The following is a 21,715-nucleotide window of genomic DNA, read 5'->3' as shown; positions in this document are numbered from 1 at the left end:
CACCGTTCAATGTTAATCATTGTACTCACTCACAAAATGATGCAACAAAAAACACCTGGTTGCATTAAAACAATTATTTATTAACTTTAGTAGAATGGAAATGCATTAATTATTCTCAAAAGATGCCAGACAGCCACTGATAATGCTGGACAGACAGACACTGATAATGCTAGACAGACAGACACTGATAATGCTAGACAGACAGACACTGATAATGTTAGACAGACAGACACTGATAATGCTAGACAGACAGCCACTGATCATGCTAGACAGACAGACACTGATAATGCTGGACAGACACTGATAATGCTAGACAGACAGACACTGATAATGCTGGACAGACAGACACTGATAATGCTAGACAGACAGACACTGATAATGCTAGACAGACAGACACTGATAATGTTAGACAGACAGACACTGATAATGCTGGACAGACAGCCACTGATCATGCTAGACAGACAGACACCGATAATGCTGGACAGACAGACACTGATCATGCTAGACAGACAGACACTGATCATGCTGGACAGACAGACACCAATAATGCTAGACAGACAGACGCTGATAATGCTAGACAGACACTGATAATGCTAGACAGACAGACACTGATAATGCTAGACAGACAGACACTGATAATGCTAGACAGACAGACACTGATAATGTTAGACAGACAGACACTGATAATGCTAGACAGACAGCCACTGATCATGCTAGACAGACAGACACCGATAATGCTGGACAGACAGACACTGATCATACTAGACAGACAGACACTGATCATGCTGGACAGACAGACACCGATAATGCTAGACAGACAGACGCTGATAATGCTAGACAGACAGACACCGATAATGCTAGACAGACACTGATAATGCTAGACAGACAGACACTGATAATGCTAGACAGACAGACACCGATAATGCTAGACAGATAGACACCGATAATGCTAGACAGACAGACACCGATAATGCTAGACAGACAGACACTGATAATGCTAGACAGATAGACACCGATAATGCTAGACAGACAGACACTGATAATGCTGGACAGACAGACACTGATAATGCTAGACAGACAGACACTGATAATGCTAGACAGACAGACACTGATAATGCTAGACAGACAGACACCGATAATGCTAGACAGATAGACACCGATAATGCTAGACAGACAGACACCGATAATGCTAGACAGACAGACACTGATAATGCTAGACAGACAGACACCGATAATGCTAGACAGACAGACACTGATAATGCTAGACAGACAGACACTGATAATGCTGGACAGACAGACACTGATAATGCTAGACAGACAGCCGTTCAGCCTTTCCATGAAGCACTTCTGTCTCAGTGATGATGACAGGAGGTGAAGCATGGTGATTCCATGCATCGCTTCATCCACTCTTCTATCACTATCCTTCCTTCTTTCCTTCCTTCCTTCCTCCCTTCCTTCCTCACTTCATCCCTCCTTCTATCATCCATCCATCTCTCCCTCTGTCCATTCCTCCATCCATCCATCTCTCCCTCTGACCATCCCTCCTTCACTCCCTACTTCCATCGCTCCATTTACCCTTCCCACCTTCCATCTATCTATCCATCTCTGCATCCAACGTTGTATAGCGTGTGTGTCTGGCCTTAGCGAAGCCCACCCTGTCCTGTCCCCGGTCATAGATGCTATAGTAATCAGAGAGGAACACGTCCCCTAGGATCCACAGAGGATCCGTCGAGGAGGGCAGATCCTCCGCCTGGAACCCACTGAAACAGATCTCATGATCACCCATCATCTCCTGAAGAGAGGGAGGGAGGGAGGGAGGGAGGGAGGGAGGGAGGGAGGGAGGGAGGGAGGGAGAGGAGGAGGGAGAGGAGGAGGGAGGAGAGAGAGAATGAGAGAGAAGATATGAGAAGGGGAGGAGAGAGAAGGAGAGAGGGAAGGAGGGAGAGAAGGAGGGAGAAGGAAGGGGAAGGAGAGAAAAGGAGAGAGAAGTAGGGAGAATAGAAGAGGGGAGAGAAGAATAGAGAAGGAGGGAGTGAGAAGGAGAGAGAAGGAGAGAAGGAGGGAGAGAGAAGGAGGGTAAAGGAGGGAGAGAGGGAGTGTGTCAGAAATATGACAACAATCATAACAACCACTCATCAAATACCGTATGTTTTTTGACACAGGCCTACCGTAGGACACCAAAAAATATATATATCTATAATTGACACTAAAATGTTTATCACACACAAGTTAAAGTATATACTGTAATAGTATGTATGCCGAAATCTGGAAATATCTCACTTGTCATGTTCATTCACTGTATGTTGGACCAGTACCCACCCTTCTGACGTAGGACTCAGCAGTGAGCACGTATTCCACCCCGTTGAGCATGATGGTCACCTGGGGCAGGCTGGAGAGCCGGGCGCAGTCAATCAGGTACTGCAACACATTTTCCTCATTGAAAAGCATTGAAGAGAATTGGAATTTCAGTGTACTTCCTGAATCAACTGGAATTTAAATGGAATTGAGCCTCGTGCAGCCCCTGTAACTCTACAGACTGGCATGGAATGGGCACACTTCTGCAATGGAGGTGGGGGTAGCTCCTATCAGTAGTAGTAGAAGTAGAAGTAGTAGAAGTAGTGGTAGGATGAGTAGTAGTAGGAGGAGTAGTAGTAGAGATAGTAGTAGTAGTAGCAGAAGTAGTAGTAGTAGTGGTAGTAGCAGTAGTAGCAGTAGTACTAGTAGTAGTAGTAGTAGGAGCAGTAGTAGTGATGGTAGCAGCAGTAGAAGGAGTGGTAGAAGCAGTAGTAGCAGCAGTAGTAGTAGTAGTACTAGTAGTAGTAGAAGCAGCAGCAGTAGTAGTAGTAGTAGTAGAAGCAGCAGCAGTAGTAGTAGTAGTAGTAGTAGCAGTAGTAGCAGCAGTAGTAGTAGTAGTAGTAGTAGTAGTAGCAGTAGTAGTAGTAGTGGTAGTAGTAGTATGGTAGTGGTAGTAGTAGTAGTAGTAGTAGTAGTAGTAATAGCAGCAGTAGTAGTAGTAGTAGTAGCAATAGTAGTACTAGTAGTAGTAGTAATAGTAGTAGTAATAGCAGCAGTAGTAGCAGCAGTAGTAGTAATAGTAGTATTAGCAGTAGTAGTGGCATTAGTAATAGTAGTTGCTACATCTGCTCCTGCCACGCCTACTTCTCATCCTGGACCTCCCTAAACTTGCTACCACTCCCCAGTGCTCTCTCCCTCTCTCTCCCTCTCTCTCTGTGTGTGATTGTGTGAGTGGAGACAGGTGTACTGGAAGCAGAGCAGATTCCCACCAGCTGCAACCTGTTCCATAATCAAGAACCCTATAAATACTTAGCCCTGCCACTTCCACACTGCCAGATCGTAGCCTCTACTCAGTCAGTCTGCATTTCTAGCTGTTTGTTACCGCATAGATTTTGTTATCCTATTGTGCCACGCTGCTTTTTCTCTCCGCTACAGTCCCGTGTGCTCTGACTCTGTCACCTGTCCCTCGTCTCCTCAGTCCTGCTTCCTTCCCCTGGGTCCCCACTCTACTGCTTCATTGGATTCTGCTCCAGACCTGCTTACTTCTCTATTACCCACCCGAGATTCCCCTGGACTGCACCCCATCTCCTCTCCCGCTTTTCAATAAATACACTGGTTACCTATCCTTATCTCCTCGTCTGAGTCTGCATTTGGGTTCACCTGCTCCGCCAGGAGGAGGGGGGGGTGGCTCATAATGGGTGGAATGGTATCAAACACGTGGTGGATACATTGCATTGACTCCATTCCAGCACTGCATCTCAGTGCTAGAGATGTCTCTAGAGACCCTGGTTCAATCCCGGGCACTATCACAACCGGCCATGATCGGGAGTCCCATAGGGCGGCGCACAATTGGCACAGCATCATCTGGGTTATGGGAGGGTTTGGCCAGGGTATGCCATCATTATAAAATAAGAATTTGTTCTTAACTGACTTGCCTAGTAAAATAAAAGGAGTCGGTAGTATATAACGTGGTCTTACCTCTCCAAGGGAGGAGAGGGTAGCTCCTATCAGCTGTTGTAGTACTAGTAGTAATAGTATATAATGTGGTCTTACCTCTCTAAGGGAGGAGAGGGTAGCTCCTATCAGCTGTTGTAGTACTAGTAGTAATAGTATATAATGTGGTCTTACCTCTCCAATGGAGGAGAGGGTAGTAGTAATAGTATATAATGTGGTCTTACCTCTCCAAGGGAGGAGAGGGTAGCTCCTATCAGCTGTTGTAGTACTAGTAGTAATAGTATATAATGTGGTCTTACCTCTCCAATGGAGGAGGGGGTAGTAGTAATAGTATATAATGTGGTCTTACCTCTCCAATAGAGGTGGGGGTAGCTCCTATCAGCTGTTGTAGAGCGAGGATGTCACGGGTGGGACCGATGATGAGAGACGTGCCTGTATCAATGATGGCCTGACAGCCATGGGGACAGAATGTCAAGGCTCCCTGGACCTGTATACTGCAGTGGAAGAGGTGTAGCAAAACATGTGTTCAGAACTATAGGGAGATTACCTTTTTGAAGAATTCAATCTCTAATTTGGCTGCCATTTTGGTTTACTATGATACAGCAACAAGATGAGACTAAAGGGACTTTTCTGACCAGCATCCCATTGACTTCCTGACTAGCCAAAACCTAAAACCTTCCCTACCATAACCTAACCCTGACCCTAACCTGCTTTTAACCAATTCTGAAATGTAATATTGGTTTGTACATCACACCCACGTCCCCTTAGTTTTCCCCACAGCATCACAGTTGAAATCAGGGACAATTCCACCATTTCCCCACTAGATGACCGGACAGCACAATATTCTCCTTTTCTCAGTCATATGAAATGATCAAACAGCTGCCTCACTCTTGTAGGCAGCCCTACTACTAACTGTGGATATGTCCCCCGGTTTGACAGAGGGACAAGATGATATGAGTTATCCTAGTTCTGACCCAGTTTGACAGAGGGACAACATGATATGAGTTATCCTGGTTCTGACCCAGTTTGACAGAGGGACAACATGATATGAGTTAACCTGGTTCTGACCCAGTTTGACAGAGGGACAACATGATATGAGTTATCCTAGTTCTGACCCAGTTTGACAGAGGGACAACATGATATGAGTTATCCTGGTTCTGACCCAGTTTGACAGAGGGACAACATATGAGTTATCCTGGTTCTGACCCAGTTTGACAGAGGGACAACATGATATGAGTTATCCTGGTTCTGACCCAGTTTGACAGAGGGACAACATGATATGAGTTAACCTGGTTCTGACCCAGTTTGACAGAGGGACAACATGATATGAGTTATCCTAGTTCTGACCCAGTTTGACAGAGGGACAACATGATATGAGTTATCCTGGTTCTGACCCAGTTTGACAGAGGGACAACATATGAGTTATCCTGGTTCTGACCCAGTTTGACAGAGGGACAACATGATATGAGTTATCCTGGTTCTGACCCAGTTTGACCGAGGGACAACATGATATGAGTTATCCTAGTTCTGACCCAGTTTGACAGAGGGACAACATGATATGAGTTATCCTGGTTCTGACCCAGTTTGACAGAGGGACAACATGATATGAGTTAACCTAGTTCTGACCCAGTTTGACAGAGGGACAACATGATATGAGTTATCCTAGTTCTGACCTGGACATCTTGATCTGCCAGTAGCCCTTCAGGGTAACAGGGTTCCAGTTGATGGGGCCACTGTAGAGCGCCTCGTCCATCCCTCCTAGCAGCAACTCTCCCCCTGGGTCCCTTGGCAACTTACTCCTGGAAGCAGAAGCAATCACATTACGATGGGTAAATGGATCAATTCTGCTCCTCTAGATCAGTAGGGGAGTGATAAAGGAATTTATATGTTAATGGCTGTAAGGCAATCGTTAATGTGACTGACTTAGGTTTGGAAGTACAGGAGAAAATTCTTAACCTCACAGCACTTATAACTGATGTATGGTGGGCTTGTACCAGCAAAGGACGCATACGATAGACACTACCAAAAGGGTGGTTAGGAACTTGCGCCCCGATGTTATTGGTCCAACCAGTTCGAGTTAGTCATCAGGGGCCAGTTATAGGAGGCTAAAGTAGGCACAGGAGGAGTTTTGACCAGGATGGGAGTAGCCCTGTCTAGATGGATGCTATTGGCATCCCAGGGGAGTTCCAGATAAATACAAAGCTATGAATCAAATAGGTGAAGGCTTTACCACTACGTTCTTTTGGTGGTTGACAATAAATAAAAATGTGGATTGGAGTAACTACATCTATTATAAACAACAGAGATTCATGAATGAAACCGGGGATGCAGTAAAGGGGTTCTCTGACCAATTATCCGCCACCCCCCTCATGACCTGGTAAAATAGACTGACTCTCGATATGTTATTGGCAGAAAAGGGCGGGGTATGTAGAATGATAGGGGTTCATTGCTGCATGTTTATTCCTAATAACACAGCTCCAGATGGATCCGTGACCAAGGCCCTGGCCGGTTTAACCACATTGGCTAACGAGTTAGCAGAGAACTCTGGGGTGGTTACCTCACTGACTGGGTGGTTCGATAGTATGTTTGGAAAATGGATTTTTTAAAATAATTACTGTGTTATGAGCTGCATTCACCTGTATGAGTGTGTTGGTGTTGTGTGGTTCCCATGTGTGAGAGGTTTAATCAGCAGGACTCTAGAGAGATCGATGACGCAACAAATGATGAGGTATGGACAGATTCCGAGCTCCGACCAGTGGGATGACAACTTCATGCCTCCAGGCCTAGTAGATGGTTCCGTTTCTTTCAACCACAAGGAGCTCATGTTGGATGAGACTATCTTCAATGTTTAGACAGACTGTTCATTTAAATTTCTAAGGTATAGGGGGCAGTATTTTCATTTTCGGATGAAAAGTGTGCCCAGAGTAAACTGCCTAATACTCGGGCCCAGAGTCAAATATTTGCATATTATTAGTAGATTTGGATAGAAAACACTCTGAAGTTTCTAAAACTGTTTGAATGATGTCTGTGAGTATAACAGAACTCATATGGCAGGCAAAAACCTGAGAAAAATCCAACCAGGAAGTGGGAAATCTGAGAATTGTAGTTCTTCTTTTGAATCCCTATCGAAACTACAGTGTCTGTGGGGTCACGTTGCACTTCCTAAGGCTTCCATTGGCTTTCAAAAGCCTTTAGAAACGTGTTTCATCCTTCTCCTGTTACTGGGCAGAAAATAGGAGCTCAGTCAATGAGTGGACTGCCTGAGGACAAAGGACTTGGTGATGCGCGAGCCCGCCAGCGCGCCGTTCCTTCTTTTTCTTCTTGAATGAATACGCTATTGTCCGGTTGGAATATTATCGACGTTTTATCTTAAAAAGACCCTTAGGATTGATTGTAAACAACGTTTGACATGTTTCTACGAACGGTAATGGAACTATTTGACTTTTCGTGTCTGGATTTATGCTTTCGCCGTAAAGCCTTTTTGAAATCGGACAATGTGGTTAGATTAACGAGAAGTTTATCTTTAAAATGGTGTAAAATAGTTGATTGAGAAAATGAAATTATTAGATTTTTGCTGTTTCATCGTTGATGAGTATATGAGGTTAATACATGTATATTGGTTTTGTTTGATTTTGTGTGACATTTATAATTCCAATCGCAATCAAGGTTGACATATCAGTGTGTAATATTTAGTCAAAGGGTGGATTGATAAAGGAATTTATATGTTTAAATTAATGACTAAAGAATTCCACCCTGAAACATATAATACTATAATTCTAATAATGTATGTGTGGGACATGTTTAGAGGGAGAAAACAGAGGCTGGTAGACTACACATGATAACTCTGAAAAAGCTGACGACAGGAGGGCCTGTTGTTTATCACTTCCAAGGCCTCTCTAATCTACGGAGGAGAGGATAGAACAGCGAGAAACTGCCAAGGCCGGTAGAATAGTGATGTGTGTGTGTGTGTGTGTGTGTGTGTGTGTGTGTGTGTAGAGGGTGTTATAAAGACTGTTAAAATTTTGGTTGACTTTAGAACGTTCTCTAGGCTACCTGCCGCCCCGCCCCACCCTGTCCCGCGGCAGGTAGCCTAGTGGTTAAGCGTGTTGGCTTGAATCCCTGAGTTGACTAGGTGAAACATGTGTTGATGTGCCTTTGAGCAAGGCCCTTAACCCTAACTGCTCCTGTAACTCACTCTGGATTAGAGTGTCTGTTTATTGACTGGATTAGAGTGTCTGTTTAATGACTGAACTGAAAAACGTACCCCATACGTACCCCATAACCGGGGCAAGTTGTGCCAAGAAACCGCTTTTTCTGGACAAGCTATGTTTTCAAAACTGTAGTGTTTACATTAATTCTGATTATTTCCAGAGATACACAACATCCTAAAATATATGTAGATATCTTTGTTAGAAAGAAAACTATATTTCCCTTGACAGAGTAATACTAAAAAATGGCTCAACTTACCCCACTCTCCCCGATCATTATCATCAAGTTTTAGCCTACAGTAACCTGTAGGTCTGTGTGCCTGGGTAGTGTACTTCACCATCATCATCATCATCATCATCATCAATAACAACATCATGATGGGTAGACAGACAGATCTATTCTCTGTGGTCTTGGGTAGTGTACTTCACCATCATCATCATCATCATCATCATCAATAACAACATCATGATGGGTAGACAGACAGATCTATTCTGTGTGGTTCTGGGTAGTCTATATGTGTACTTGTACCTACTTGCTGAGGTAGAAGGAGAAGATGGGCTGGTCCACGGACTTCTGGTTCATGATGCTGTCGAAAACGGGTGTCCCCAGTTCCTCAGCCAGGGAGGGGTACGCCAAACCCAGCACCCCGTCAAACTTAGCCATGACAAAAACAAAACCTGGCTCGTACACCGACTCTCCAAACTCCTGGTTTTGCACCGTCAACGGGCCTATCTGGACAACCACAGGGACGTGTCAGGTGTATGAACTACTGTGTCTATACAAAGGCCTTTCAGGAATCTAACATCCCACTCCTGGTTCAGTTGTCAACGTTACATTGTACATGTGTTGCTGTAATACTAGTAAACGACTCAATCTTTTCAAAACATTTACACCTTTTAAAGAAAACAAAGCATCAGTAAACAATGTCGTCCCCCACAAATGATGCACCCCCCCTCTATTGCAAGACCCATCCTTCACCCAAGTTTAGTTCAAATCATGCCAGTGCTGTCAGAGACATCGCTTATGAGACTAATGTATGATCGGAGACAGATCCACAGTCATCTCCCCGATTTCATCGTGGGGGACAATGATATATACCATCTAATGAAATCAGATGTGTTTAATAGAACATATTAGACAATCCCCACTAGAAGCTGAGCTGACAGAAACTACACTCCAATTCATTTGGAAACACGGGCAGTACAGGGATAGGGGTTAGGAATATTGTGTCACCTTGAGGATTTCCCTGCCCATGATGCCCAGCATGTGTCCCTTGCCATAGTGGATGCCAAACATCCTGCCGTCGTGGTTAAACGTGCTGGACTCAAAGGCTTTGAACTTGTGGTGCATGCCTGGAGAGAGAGAGAGAGAGAGAGAGAGAGAGAGAGAGAGAGAGAGAGAGAGAGAGAGAGAGAGAGAGAGAGAGAGAGAGAGAGAGAGACAGAGAGAGACAGAGAGAGAGAGAGAGAGAGAAGAGAGAGAGAGAGAGAGAGAGAGAGAGAGAGAGAGAGAGAGAGAGAGAGAGAGAGAGAGAGGAAGGGAGTGGGAGGGAGGGAGGGAGGGAGAGGGAGAGAGAGAGAGAGAGAGAGAGAGAGAGAGAGAGAGAGAGTAAGAGAGAGACAGAGAGAGAGGGGAGGAAGGGAGTGGGAGGGAGGGAGGGAGAGAGAGAGATTGAGAGAGAGAGGAAGCGAGTAGGAGGGAGGGAGAGAGGGAGAGAGAGAGGGAGAGAGAGAGAGAGAGGGAGAGGGAGGAAGGGAGTGGGAGGGAGGGAGGGAGAGCGAGAGAGAGGGAGAGAGGGAGAGAGAGGGAGAGGGAGGAAGGGAGTGGGAGGGAGGGAGTGAGAGGGAGAGAGAGAGAGAGAGTGAGAGAGAGAGGAAGCGAGTAGGAGGGAGGGAGAGAGGGAGAGAGGGTGGAACACAGTGACCTATAGAGGCTAGTCTGCTCTTGTCTGTGTCACACAGTCAGCAGATAAACACTGACTAGATAAACAGGAATACATTCGTCTGTTTGGAACAGATTCTAAAAAGATAGTATGGAGCAGGTAAATGTGTTTTATAGTGTGGTCCAGTCCCAAAAAAACAGATTGGATTAATCACAGAAATACAAATGTCCGTTTACCCGTAAGTACATGTCACACGACCATAATACATCTTGCTCTTTGGTACCATTCAGATAAACATGATTGTTGTAAAATAGTTACTTTGTCCCCTAGGTGTAGGTTCTGTTAATCCCTAGCTGTGTTCTGAAGTCTCACCACAGGCCTCTGAGACGCAGTACGAGGATGGGACCCATAGGTCAGACGATCCTGTATCAAACACTACGGTGAAGTTCTGTTGCGGGGTACCCAGGCTGATCAGTCCATAGTACTGGGCCTGGACAATCACACACAGGGAATACAATCACATTTGTCCATCCATGTATTCTGAAATCTATACAGTGTGTTGATCAACTCTTCACAAATGTACAGGTCTGACTTCAACACAGTGACACCATAAAAGTACGATAGGTGTTTTGATGTTTTTCAATATACTGAACTGATGACTGGTTTTTTCTTCTCTCCATATAATACACCAGATACCACAGCAGAGTCCCTTGGTAGGGAACCAGCAGTTATTACAGTTCAATACAGTTATTCACTTCCATTCAGTCCCACTTACATCCATGAAGTTGTAGAGCCTCTCGCTGCTCTTACCCAGCCTGAGAGAGGGGATGCCAGGGGGGTAACACTGGGCGTACCTCCGGTTGAACACATCAGGCTGGTGGTCCCTCATGAAGACCTCCAGGCGATTGGAGGCTCTCAGCTGAGTACGCACAGAGAGCATCCGACGCAGGGGGATCCTGGGCCGAACATACTCAGGTTGGTGGCCATACTGAGGTAGTTTAGATACAGTACACTTGTAGATGCTTCGATAAGGACCAGAAAGTAACTTTTCATCCACCAGCAAGTCAGACTTTTGGCTGCTGAAGGTAATGTGTCCCCGATTGAAAGCCTCTTTCATTCCTCACTTACTTCTTATAATGATTGTAATCAGGGTCGGGACGGATTATATATTTTTGGGGTTGGGGGCCCCTGGGAACGTGCCCGTTCTGTAATCCGACCCTGATTCTCACGCATTACCAAAAATATTCAAGTAGGGCAAAACATTTTCAAGTATCTTGAAAGGTTTTCAAAGGCCAAATGTGAAGGATCTGTCAGTTCTTACCTGATCAGCCCATGTGCAGTCCAGGTACAGCAGATCAGGGTCAACACAGTCCACCTCATCCTGACTGGTAGTGTCTGTCAGTGGCTGCTGCAGACCAGACGCTCACTGAACACAGGCTGTAGACACAACAGACTGGCTGTCATTCAGCACTGAGAGGAAAGGTAGGAGGTGAAAATGGGTGGATCTCATTTCCTTGAGTCCTCGCATCCTCTCTTCATGCCTCCTCTGAATTCTCATTCAATGGGCTTGGAGGTGAGGAGTCAGAGAAATGCAATTGATATTCTCCAATGGACTTCTGATCCCAGTAAGACCAGCCCGAACACAGCCCAGCAGATCTCTCCAGGGGAAATGACAGTGAGACAGTACAACTATGAGGATCTATATTTTATGCATGTGTAACGTCCAGGATGGATTGATGCATCCTTGAATGCTTTCAAGTGGATATTGCACTTCCTTGATTCTGGGTATTTGAGATTGCTGGATTCCCAATATACGTAGAACACCCCCATACCAGCCTAAACATCTATCTGGATACTTTTACCAGACTCTGAGGTTGAGGTGACCGAGACCTGCGGATGGTGTTGACGTTAGGTAAATACCTGTGTTTACTAGAGATCAGAGTCAATCAGATAATCAAAAGCAGCTTGGGTAGTACAATGTGTACAGAAGGCATTCAGATGTCAAAGGCAAAAGCATGATAGTCTTCTTGTCATGGTGTTCTGTTAAAAACAGATTCATATTCGTCATGTTATATAGTAGATCTATATCCTTAAAATGTTATAGTGCATTTGGGCTCCCGAGTGGCACAGCGGTCTAAGGCACTGCATCTCAGTGCTAGAGGTGTACACTACAGGCCCCGGTTGGAATCCAGGCTGTATCACATCTGACCGTGATTGGGAGTCCCATAGGGCGTCACACAATTGACCCAGCGTCGTCCAGATTTGGCTGCCATTTTAAATGAGAATTAGTTCTTAACTGACTTACCTAGTTAAATAAAGGTTAAATAAAATATACATCTAGATCCTTAATATGTTACAGTTCATCAATACAATTAATGTTATAGTATATCAATATTCTATATATGTCATAGTAGTACATCAATAATCTTCATATATCATAGTAGTACATCAATACAATGAATGTTACAGTACATCAATATTCTTCATATATCATAGTAGTACATCAATATTCTTCATATATCATAGTAGTACATCAATATTCTTCATATGTTGTTGTACATCAATACAATGAATATGTTATAGTACATCAATATTCTTCATATGTTATAGTAGTACATCTATATCCTTAATATAAATGTTAAAGTACACCTATAAGTCTTCTAAATACACATTTCAAACTAAGGCCCTCAAGGCATAAAACATTCCACAGACATGGATTCAGAGTGAGTTTTTTATTTATTATTATTTCAGTAAACATGTCCATACAGCCATCTGCATGAGATATCAAGTGTGTTGAGTCTAGCCTCTGCAGTGCTTCATAACACAGCACTGACAGTCTAACCTCTGCAGTGCTTCATAACACAGCATTGACAGTCTAGCCTCTGCAGTGGTTCGTAACAGTGTTACAACCCCACAGTCTAAAGGAGCATTTAGACTAACCAAAAGAGACTGAAGCTTTGATTTTGGGACAACGGTACAGAAAAGATCAGAACTTTAATTTCAAAGTGACATATGGTACATAGCCTTGGACAGGAGTATCATAAATACAGGCTTTTCTGTTCCCCTTCCCCTACCAGCAACTCCTGTTACCCCCCTCTCCTCTTCCTCACCCCCCCTCCTCTTCCTCCTGGTGGTATTAACAGGGGTGATGGTCTGGTACTCGCTTCCTGCAAGGGGAAAGAGGGAGGAATCAGTAAAAAGGACAATTAATATGTTTTCAAGGAATGAAAACAATCTCACCATTTCAGAGTGGTAATTAAATGATCAACTTACAAATGAGAACAACTGCACTTTGCAAGTCATGTTTTGGACTGCCTAGTGCAAAGCAGATTGGGATAACAAGGATTCTCTACTCTAGTCATGTGGTGGACTGTTAGCTGTAGACTTGACCAATCAGAATGAACCAGTCATTGAGGATAGAAGCAGAAGACAGGGAACATTCTGGCATCGGAACACACTGGACCTGTTATCCCTCCATAACAGACAGTACAGGAGAACAGGGAGACAGCGTGCATGCCAAGAATGGAGGTTTAAGTCAGGCATTTGACTGCACCTACTGCAAGGATTGTGGGATATCTGGAACAATAAAAGATAGCTGCAGGGTGTGTGGGGCAGGTGTTGGTCCTCACCTGGGCGCAGCCTTGATGATGTTGTCGACGCGAAGGATCATCTCTGCAGCCTCCGCAGCAGACAGCAGAACCTGTCTCTTGACCTGGAAGCTCTCTGTCACCCCCATCTCTGACATGTCACCGATGGTACCCTGGTTCATATCTGAGGGACCCGGGAAGACAGACAGACAGAAATAAGCCTAAGTGTGATGGTGCGATGCATCAGACTCACGTATTCAATCTGTTTTAATTCCTCTGGACCGGTTCAAATAAAATGACTAGAAAAAAAACAAAGGTCACAGGTCAAAGGAAGCTAGGTTTGAAACATCTAGGAGAGTGGAGGTGTATTGAGACGGTACTCACTCAGACCCATGGTGGTCTTCCCCTCCTGATGAGCAGCTCTCAGCTGGGCCACCAGATCGGCACTGTCGTAACCGGCGTTGTCCGCGATGATGGTGGGCAGCATTCTAAGAGCTTTGGCGAAGGACTCCATGGCCACAGCCTCTTTGCCTGGTGTCCTGAGGGCCAGGTCTGTCACCACCTTAGCCATCAGCATCTCAGAGCAGCCTGGAGGGACAGCAGCATGGAGATTCTCACAGTGGCTTCAGACAGTGTGTTGAACTATTCCAGCCTGTTATTTCCCCACAGTATCCATGTAGATGGGCAGTGTGTGTATAGACCTCACCTCCTCCGTAGACGGTACGGGTCTCCTTGACGGTCTGAGCCAGGACACACAGGGCATCATGGAGAGACCTCTCAGCCTCATCCAGGATTTGCTGTGTGGCTCCACGCAGCACCACAGTACACGCCTCACCTGGGAGAGGGGAAACAAAAAGACAGGCAAACATGGTCAGGACTTACAATCAGAGAAAATACCAGGAAGACAAATTCTGACCATCAAGCCATTATCCTGCTAGAAAATCAGAAGTCAGCCTGCTGTGGTATGAACACTGACCCATGGCCACTCCTGAGAAGTGGATGAGAGTGTCCTCGCCGATCATCACCTCCTCGATCAGCTTGCAGTGGCCCAACTTCACCAGCTCAGGGTGGTCGAAGGTGGACGTGATCTCTCCCCCTGTGACCAGAGCCAGGCGCTCCACTCCAGAGAAGTCAGCATGTTCTATGGCCATGACGCCTGCTGCAGCAAACAGCTGCTCTGGGTAGTTGTAGATCAGCTGTCTGGTGATCAATCATTACTGATTACTAAATTACTCAAATCAGTCACACACACAACGCTGAAAAAACCTTGATGAATAGGTGAACTTCTACTTAGTACGTGTGTGTGTGTGTGTGTGTGTGTGTGTGTGTGTGTGTGTACCTGTTGATGAAGCAGTTGATTCCGTGCTTGAGGATCCGCTCCACCTTCTCCTTCATCTTCTCTTTCTCAGCCATCTCTATCTCAGCCACCTTGGCCGTGGAGTCCACACGCACTCTGGAGCCAAAGATCTGACACAAGATTATACAGCTGCTTGGTTAGAAACGTCAAGGGAATTTGCAGCCATTTTTACAACCCGTCTTAAGAGGCTAACAGGAGATAGCAGGGAAGAGTATCAGGGATGGACTTCATTCTGATTCAGACAGCTGGAATTCAAAACATACATGTTCCTTGTTGTTTTTCAAAGAGGAAAATTGGAACTGGAGTTACAGTTTACTTCCTGAATTGATGGTCTGTAACCCTAAGAACATTTAAAAAAAGGTAGAACCTTGATCTTATCGGTGTCCATGCCAGTGTTGGCGATGAGGATGTTGACGTTCTCTAGTCTCTTGGGCTGGTTCACACCAATCTTCTTGTCCAGCAGAAAGCCTACCAAGACAACCAACACATGAAGCTACATTAAACTCAACACAGAGTAGATGTTTGAACAATCTGTCCTCTAACTAAGAGTGGCTTGTTTATTATTAATGTTCACACATATATATTACACACAGTACAGTAGTTTTGTGCATAGACGTAACATTAGCTGTAATGAATGTCTCATATAGCCAGTTTGTTGCATCTACCCGATTTTAATTTAGGAGGTTATTAACCAGTTATAACAGCACAGTATGAAGCTGCTACACCTTCTCAATCCTCCAAGAGCACATATACACAGCTCTGGGTCAGACTAGAGCTCTTTAGATGTATTCATTACGTCACAACGTAGCAAAGGTTTAGCAACGTGAACAAAAAAACCCTGCGTTTCTTATTGGTCATCTTCAGGTAATCCCTCCCTGTTTCAGTCAGTTTTTCTTCCGTTTGGTATCCTAATGAATATGACCCAGCTGAGACCAACTGCTATGTTCTGTCAGAGGTAGAATATGCATCAGCCTCCCAGTGGTCTCACCTTCGTCCAGGTAGGAGTCGATGAGGCTGCCTCCTAGCTTCTTGATGACGTGGATGGCTTCCAGGTTACCGGAGCTCTTCAGCCGGAGCACGGCCTCCACGGCCAGCTTGGCAAAGTGGTCCTTGTGGTGGGTCAGCAGCTTGGAAGACAGGGTGGTGCGGGAGATGTTCAGAAGGTCCTCCTGGAACTTCACCTGGTCGTTACTGAGGAGGGGAGAATAAACAGGAGGGAGGATGGTATTTTTCACAGCTTAGCAATGTGATGTGTCTAGTCCTTCTTTATGGCTTTGGATGGGTGGTTACTCATCTATGTTATTAAAAACTTATATCTCATGACATAGCTAAGTTCAGTTGTGTGATAGAGACCTCGTAGTTAAACCTGACATTATATTCTAGAAAAGCTTCATCATTGTAGGCCTACCCATGGTCCACAGCAGCGTCCTTCAGAGCCTGGCGGGCTGCCTGGGTGGCCTTCCTCCAGCCAGAGATGATGATCTGAGGGTGGATCTTCTTGGCGATGAGGAGCTCAGCTTCCTAAAAGACAAGACACCAGGGTTGTGTTCATTTGGCTACACCGTAGAAAAACATTTTGCAACGGGAAACAAAAAACAAGCATTTGTTATTGGATCATTGATAACTTTAGGAAGTATTACCAAGACAACGCACTATAGCTGGTGTTGATAATGGTTTTACTTCCAGGAGTTAATCACTTCACAACAGACAGCTATGTGAAATACAGTATTAGCTAGATGTGCTCAAGAGGATGATTAAGGTTTGTTAAGTAAATCATCCACTCTTACCCTGAGCAGTTCAGCAGCCAGTACTGTGACAGAGGTGGTGCCGTCTCCAACCTCATCATCCTGGGTCTTGGACATGTCTGGAAAACAGGAGGACTAAAGGATCAGAGGGTCTAGGACATGTCTGGAAGACAGGAGAAGTAAAGGACCAGAGAGGACAACAACAGTGTCCAGAAAGACAGCATAGCAGAGGGCCACTGCCCTGGGGAGCAGCACTATACCGTGTGCAGGCCTTTCATATTTCCCTACAACTACATAGTTAAACTGGTGAACACTCACCAAGCAGATAAATACACAACGCAGAGGACGAGAAGTCAATAGAGCAGTAAAGGTCAAGAGGACTAAAAGTCAGAGTAATAATGATCAATGGAAAGTGTTATGTAATAGGGGATTAATGATCAATGGAAATAGTGTTTTTTATGTAATAGGGGATTAATGATCAATGGAAATAGTGTTTTTATGTAATAGGGATTAATGATCAATGGAAATAGTGTTCTTATGTAATAGGGGATTAATGATCAACGGGTCAGAGACATGGGAGGGATTTCAGTCCGGGACTCATAACTACACGGCAAGTTCTCATTGGTCCAAATTGTTTATACATTGAACCTGAAATATGACACTTGCTATTTGGCCCAGTTTAATTGCAAGGAATTCTAATTGGTCAACAACAGGCTAGGGATGGGTTATAAAGCACATCCTGTCCCTTTGTTCTGTGGAGAGAACCACAGGAAAGAACCACTGAAGACAGGGGAGAATGAACATCTACCTCTCAACATTACATCTTCCTCCCCCTGATTTGCTTTGGGGTCTGAGTTATTGAAGAGTAACATCAACTGCTAACACTGGTGAACATAAACACTCACCAACCAACACTTTGGCAGCGGGGTTGTCCACTCCGATGGCTTTGAGGATGGTGGCCCCATCATTGGTGACTGTAACAGTTCCCTCCCTGCCACCTCCGATAAGGATCTTGTCCTGCAAGGTGGACAGTCAATGTGAGTTTCAACCACACAAATTATACATTTGGTCTAGTTGAGTTTATCCAGTCATGCTATGCATTTAGGGATTTTGTGTTGTTTTGTTTATATAAATTGTTCATAATTGGGAATTTGGTATTAATCATTCATTGATGTCAATGACAGACTTGTTGAGTGATACATACCATTCCTTTTGGTCCCAAGGTACTCTTCACCAGATCTCCAATGGCGATGGCACCGATGAAGGACGACTGGAGGAAACCCAAAACATCAGTGTAGCACGGTATACCGGTACCACGGTAATATCACGGTACCAAAACGTCTTATAATACCAACATGTTAGAACACCATAGTACCGTTTCATATGATACTACCACATGCTTTAGCCCTACAACTGGCGCCTGTAATGTTAATAAAGTCAGTAGAATGTTTTTAAGCAACAGCCACTAGTCTCTTGTATGGGCCGGTTCAATAATATCCACCTAAATTCCATGCACATATCTGGTGTGGAGCTGCAGTCAGTCATCTGCATTCTCTTCCAGCATCACAATGACATCCAGATCATTATGCATGTATATTCCTTCCTCCCATTCCTCCAACCAAATCACAGACAGGCCTTTGCCAATATGAGCAAATCAGCCGTTCTATGCCGTATTCTATTACACAGTGTGAAGTTAAATTCTACGTGTTGTTCTGAGTAGAGGTGTGAATATCAGTGACATGTTTTTGAGTGTAGCACATGTGTATAATGTTTAGAATATGGGAACAAGAGTCGGAGGGAAGGGGCGAACAGGACATTAGGCCACAAATGTTTTCTCTGTGGTATCGCGATACTTGGCCTGGTATCGTAAGTAAAATGTTTGTATCGTGACAACATTACAAAACATTGTTATATATGAATGGTACAGTAGAAAAACAACTATTAATGTAGTGTCATGACGTTGGCCTGTGGGTGAGGTTTATGACCCTCCCCATAAATACCTTTCCTCTCTCTTGACTCTACAGAAGGAGTCTTGAAAAGCCTTTGTTAAACATATAGAGTCTGACAACATCAAAAGGTGGGGGGAAAGGAACCATATTTCGGTAATCCAACAAGTTGAAAATATGCGTTGGTACTTAATGAATATGATGCCAGATCAGTTGGCGTCTGAGACATTATTACTGATGATAGGATGACAAACTGTATCTTGGAAAGTCTACACATTATAGTCATCAAATTCACATAGAATTGTTGTGCAATTTAAATTTTTAAATATGAAACTATTTGTGAAAAGATTAAATGTAATTTTAGCTTCCAAATGAGAGAACTGGGTTTTCATACGGTTAAAGCTCTGCTCACTCAGTGGCCCCGCCCATGTGAAGAGACATTGGTTATAAACTATGAAACGCGCCCTTCTCTCCCCTCCTACATAAAGCCATTGACGAAAACCTAACTTGGTGTTCCGAGGACGTTAGGGAGACAGTCCCACGTTGAAAGGGCCCAGATAATAACCTAATGAAATTAGCATTGAATTTCAATGTGAAGATGACGATCAACACGCCGAAAGGATGAATTTCGACTATACCAGCCAGAATATAGCATGAGCTAAAAGTAAGGAAACTTGGTATGAACTTTGAACTTATTCACTCCAGAAGTGATACCTCCTAGCCGTTGAGTTAGCAGTGGCCGCTGTAAACGTGGGCTAGGAAAGGACGGACGACGTAACCAGCCTACCACACAACGACGATACTACAACGTATCCAGTTTACCACCAGAGACACTCTTCAAAGGACAAGGAAGATCTCTGTTGGGCAACACGGCCTTCCATCTACAACCAACCTATTTAAGCGCAGCTCAGAGTAAATATTTAATGCATTTTCCTTTTCCAAATGGGAGGTTATTTAGAATGCATAAGATTCTGTATTTACGATAGCGTAGCTTCTCCCTTTGTTCTTCAGTCCTCTCGCGCTTTCAATCAAGCCCAACCCCCTCTCTTTGTGTAACCAGCCGTCGTATCTGTTCCGTCCACCAAGGAAGTTTTCTTTATGACATCATTTGCATTCTGTGTATATGTAAATCTCTGTGATTAGTTAGGTATTTAGTAAATAAATAATTAACCCAAATTTTGTATTGCTGATTCAACTTGTTAGCCAGGGTTCGTGAAGATAACCAAGAATGTACCACTTTCAGATGAGACTAACCAAGGTGACGATTAAATATTGACTGCTATTGATGTAAAAGATTACCAGGTCTTTAAGAGTTTATTCGGACAATAACAGCTCTAAACATTATTTCGTGGTGCCCCGACTTTCTAGTTAATTATCTACCTGATTAGCTTAATCAGGTAACATTAATTACAGAGAAATAATTTTATAGCATAGCCAAAGACACGACAGTAGTATAATATAACGGGGGATAATTTACTAACATAACATTACATAAAGTAAACATCACAGAGCACAGCTCACCAGACGGGCTGTCTCAGCTTTCTCCTCGTCAGCTCCTTGCCTGAAGATGTTCACTGGGGCCATGGATAGGGATGCCTGCAAGACAGGTTAGGATATCAGACAACACAATCTTGCCAGAGTCACACCCCCGACACAAGGCAAACTGGTGAATGCTTGTGCACAAAGTAAAATGTTTTGACTTGACAATCTCTATGATAATATATTATGTCAAAGAAATACCCATAATCATGGTAGTGTCAAGATGAGGAACATGTGTAAGAAGCCACGGGCTGCTGACATCATTTGACAGGTGTTGTGAATGATGCATTGAAATGTCTAAGACTCATGCTTACATTTGAATCAAATCAACAACAAAAAATAAAAACACTGTGCCTTATTATCAAACTCAAAAATGTACATTGCCAACCATACATGGTCACAGATGCACTTGGCTGTTTGAACAGCAGATGGTTGGTAGCATGGGGCTCGGGCTGTAACAAGGACCAGTTGCTGACTCCACCCACTTCTCCTAAGAAACCGCTAGAAGCTTTGTGGCCCAAGCTAGCTGCGTTTTGGCAGACGCTATAGCTAGCCATGTAGCCTTCATTGTTCTGTCATTGTGCAAGAACATGAACACTTTGAAATCTGTCGTGTCATACTACTGTTAGATGGCCAAGGCCAGCAACTAGCTAGCTAACTACAAATCTAGGGATACTGACGGGAGACAAAGTAGCTTAGCTAGTTAGCTCCACCCCTTAGCAAGTTGCTAGTTTGTAAAAAAAAAAGTAAAAACATAATACAATAATTACGTCACTTCTACTGCTACGCTAATTCAAAGTGTATCCAGTTTAAGGTGAAAATGAATTGTTTCTACATCAGGCTTGATTTTCTGTTGATCACATAATCCATCCACATAAAATGACCACATGACGCTATTAGCTAACCAGCTACCTTAGCATGCTAGCTAACTAGTTGGCTGCGTCCAGGGCCCATGTGCTTCCCCAGTCAATGGTACACCCGTCAGAAATGAACAAAACCCATATTAATGCAAGATACTGCAAAGTTTAAGAAAATGTTGTTTTTACTCAGTGTAGTTACCGGTTACAATCATGTCGTTAAATAAAATATTTATAAACGGAACAAAGAGGTTCGCTTACCATGATTTCTGTGAGTTGATAGCAGAAGCCGTGCACGCACCGGGAAGGAACAAACAGGACTGACGCAGCTACGTAAGGACTCGCCCATAGCAAAGGTACGATCGATTTTGTCCCCCGGGGCGCAGCGTTTGCACTTTTGGTACAATTTCTCTTCTCTCTACCGATCCGGCATTTAGGGGGAGATAAATCAAATCCACCTAATTTAAAGAGTGTTGTGCAGATTGTGCGAACTCACTGCACACCCCTCTCTACTCTTTCTCCAATGCAGAATAAATCATATTCAAAACAATTTTCTAGACAGTAACCTACTATACTCAGAGTATGAGTAATAGGAATTGATATTCAATAAACCAGTGAATAAGA

General features: G+C 44.1%; 2 protein-coding genes and 1 non-coding gene across 3 annotated transcripts; all 3 read right to left on the bottom strand.

Moving 5' to 3' along the window:
• Window positions 1–1,501: 1,501 nt before the first annotated feature.
• On the bottom strand, window positions 1,502–11,678 carry LOC115189933 (cathepsin D-like). Its single transcript, XM_029748443.1, has 9 exons — window positions 11,382–11,678; window positions 10,836–11,016; window positions 10,433–10,550; window positions 9,412–9,530; window positions 8,711–8,910; window positions 5,643–5,768; window positions 4,319–4,463; window positions 2,320–2,418; window positions 1,502–1,792 (listed from the first exon to the last, which is right to left on the bottom strand). The coding sequence occupies exons 1-9, from the start codon at window positions 11,438–11,440 to the stop codon at window positions 1,592–1,594; spliced, it is 1,248 nt and encodes a 415-aa protein (XP_029604303.1). The 5' UTR covers window positions 11,441–11,678; the 3' UTR covers window positions 1,502–1,591.
• A 1,099-nt stretch (window positions 11,679–12,777) lies between these two features.
• Window positions 12,778–21,454, bottom strand: LOC115189926 (T-complex protein 1 subunit beta). Its single transcript, XM_029748435.1, has 14 exons — window positions 21,353–21,454; window positions 20,217–20,291; window positions 17,954–18,019; window positions 17,655–17,766; window positions 16,792–16,868; window positions 16,413–16,525; window positions 15,993–16,195; window positions 15,372–15,472; window positions 14,987–15,114; window positions 14,624–14,847; window positions 14,354–14,482; window positions 14,032–14,235; window positions 13,690–13,831; window positions 12,778–13,227 (listed from the first exon to the last, which is right to left on the bottom strand). Exons 1-14 carry the CDS (start codon window positions 21,353–21,355, stop codon window positions 13,197–13,199), a joined length of 1,608 nt encoding a protein of 535 aa, XP_029604295.1. The 5' UTR covers window positions 21,356–21,454; the 3' UTR covers window positions 12,778–13,196.
• Window positions 15,603–15,744, bottom strand: LOC115189974 (small nucleolar RNA SNORA47). Its single transcript, XR_003877076.1, has one exon. It is a non-coding gene; the product is annotated as a small nucleolar RNA SNORA47 (small nucleolar RNA).
• Window positions 21,455–21,715: the final 261 nt, after the last annotated feature.

The sequence above is a fragment of the Salmo trutta genome, unplaced genomic scaffold (assembly GCF_901001165.1).
Source record: "Salmo trutta unplaced genomic scaffold, fSalTru1.1, whole genome shotgun sequence".
NCBI lineage: Eukaryota > Metazoa > Chordata > Actinopteri > Salmoniformes > Salmonidae > Salmo > Salmo trutta.
The sequence above is the reverse complement of the archived record's forward strand: the minus strand, read 5'-3'. Positions and strand labels throughout refer to the sequence as shown.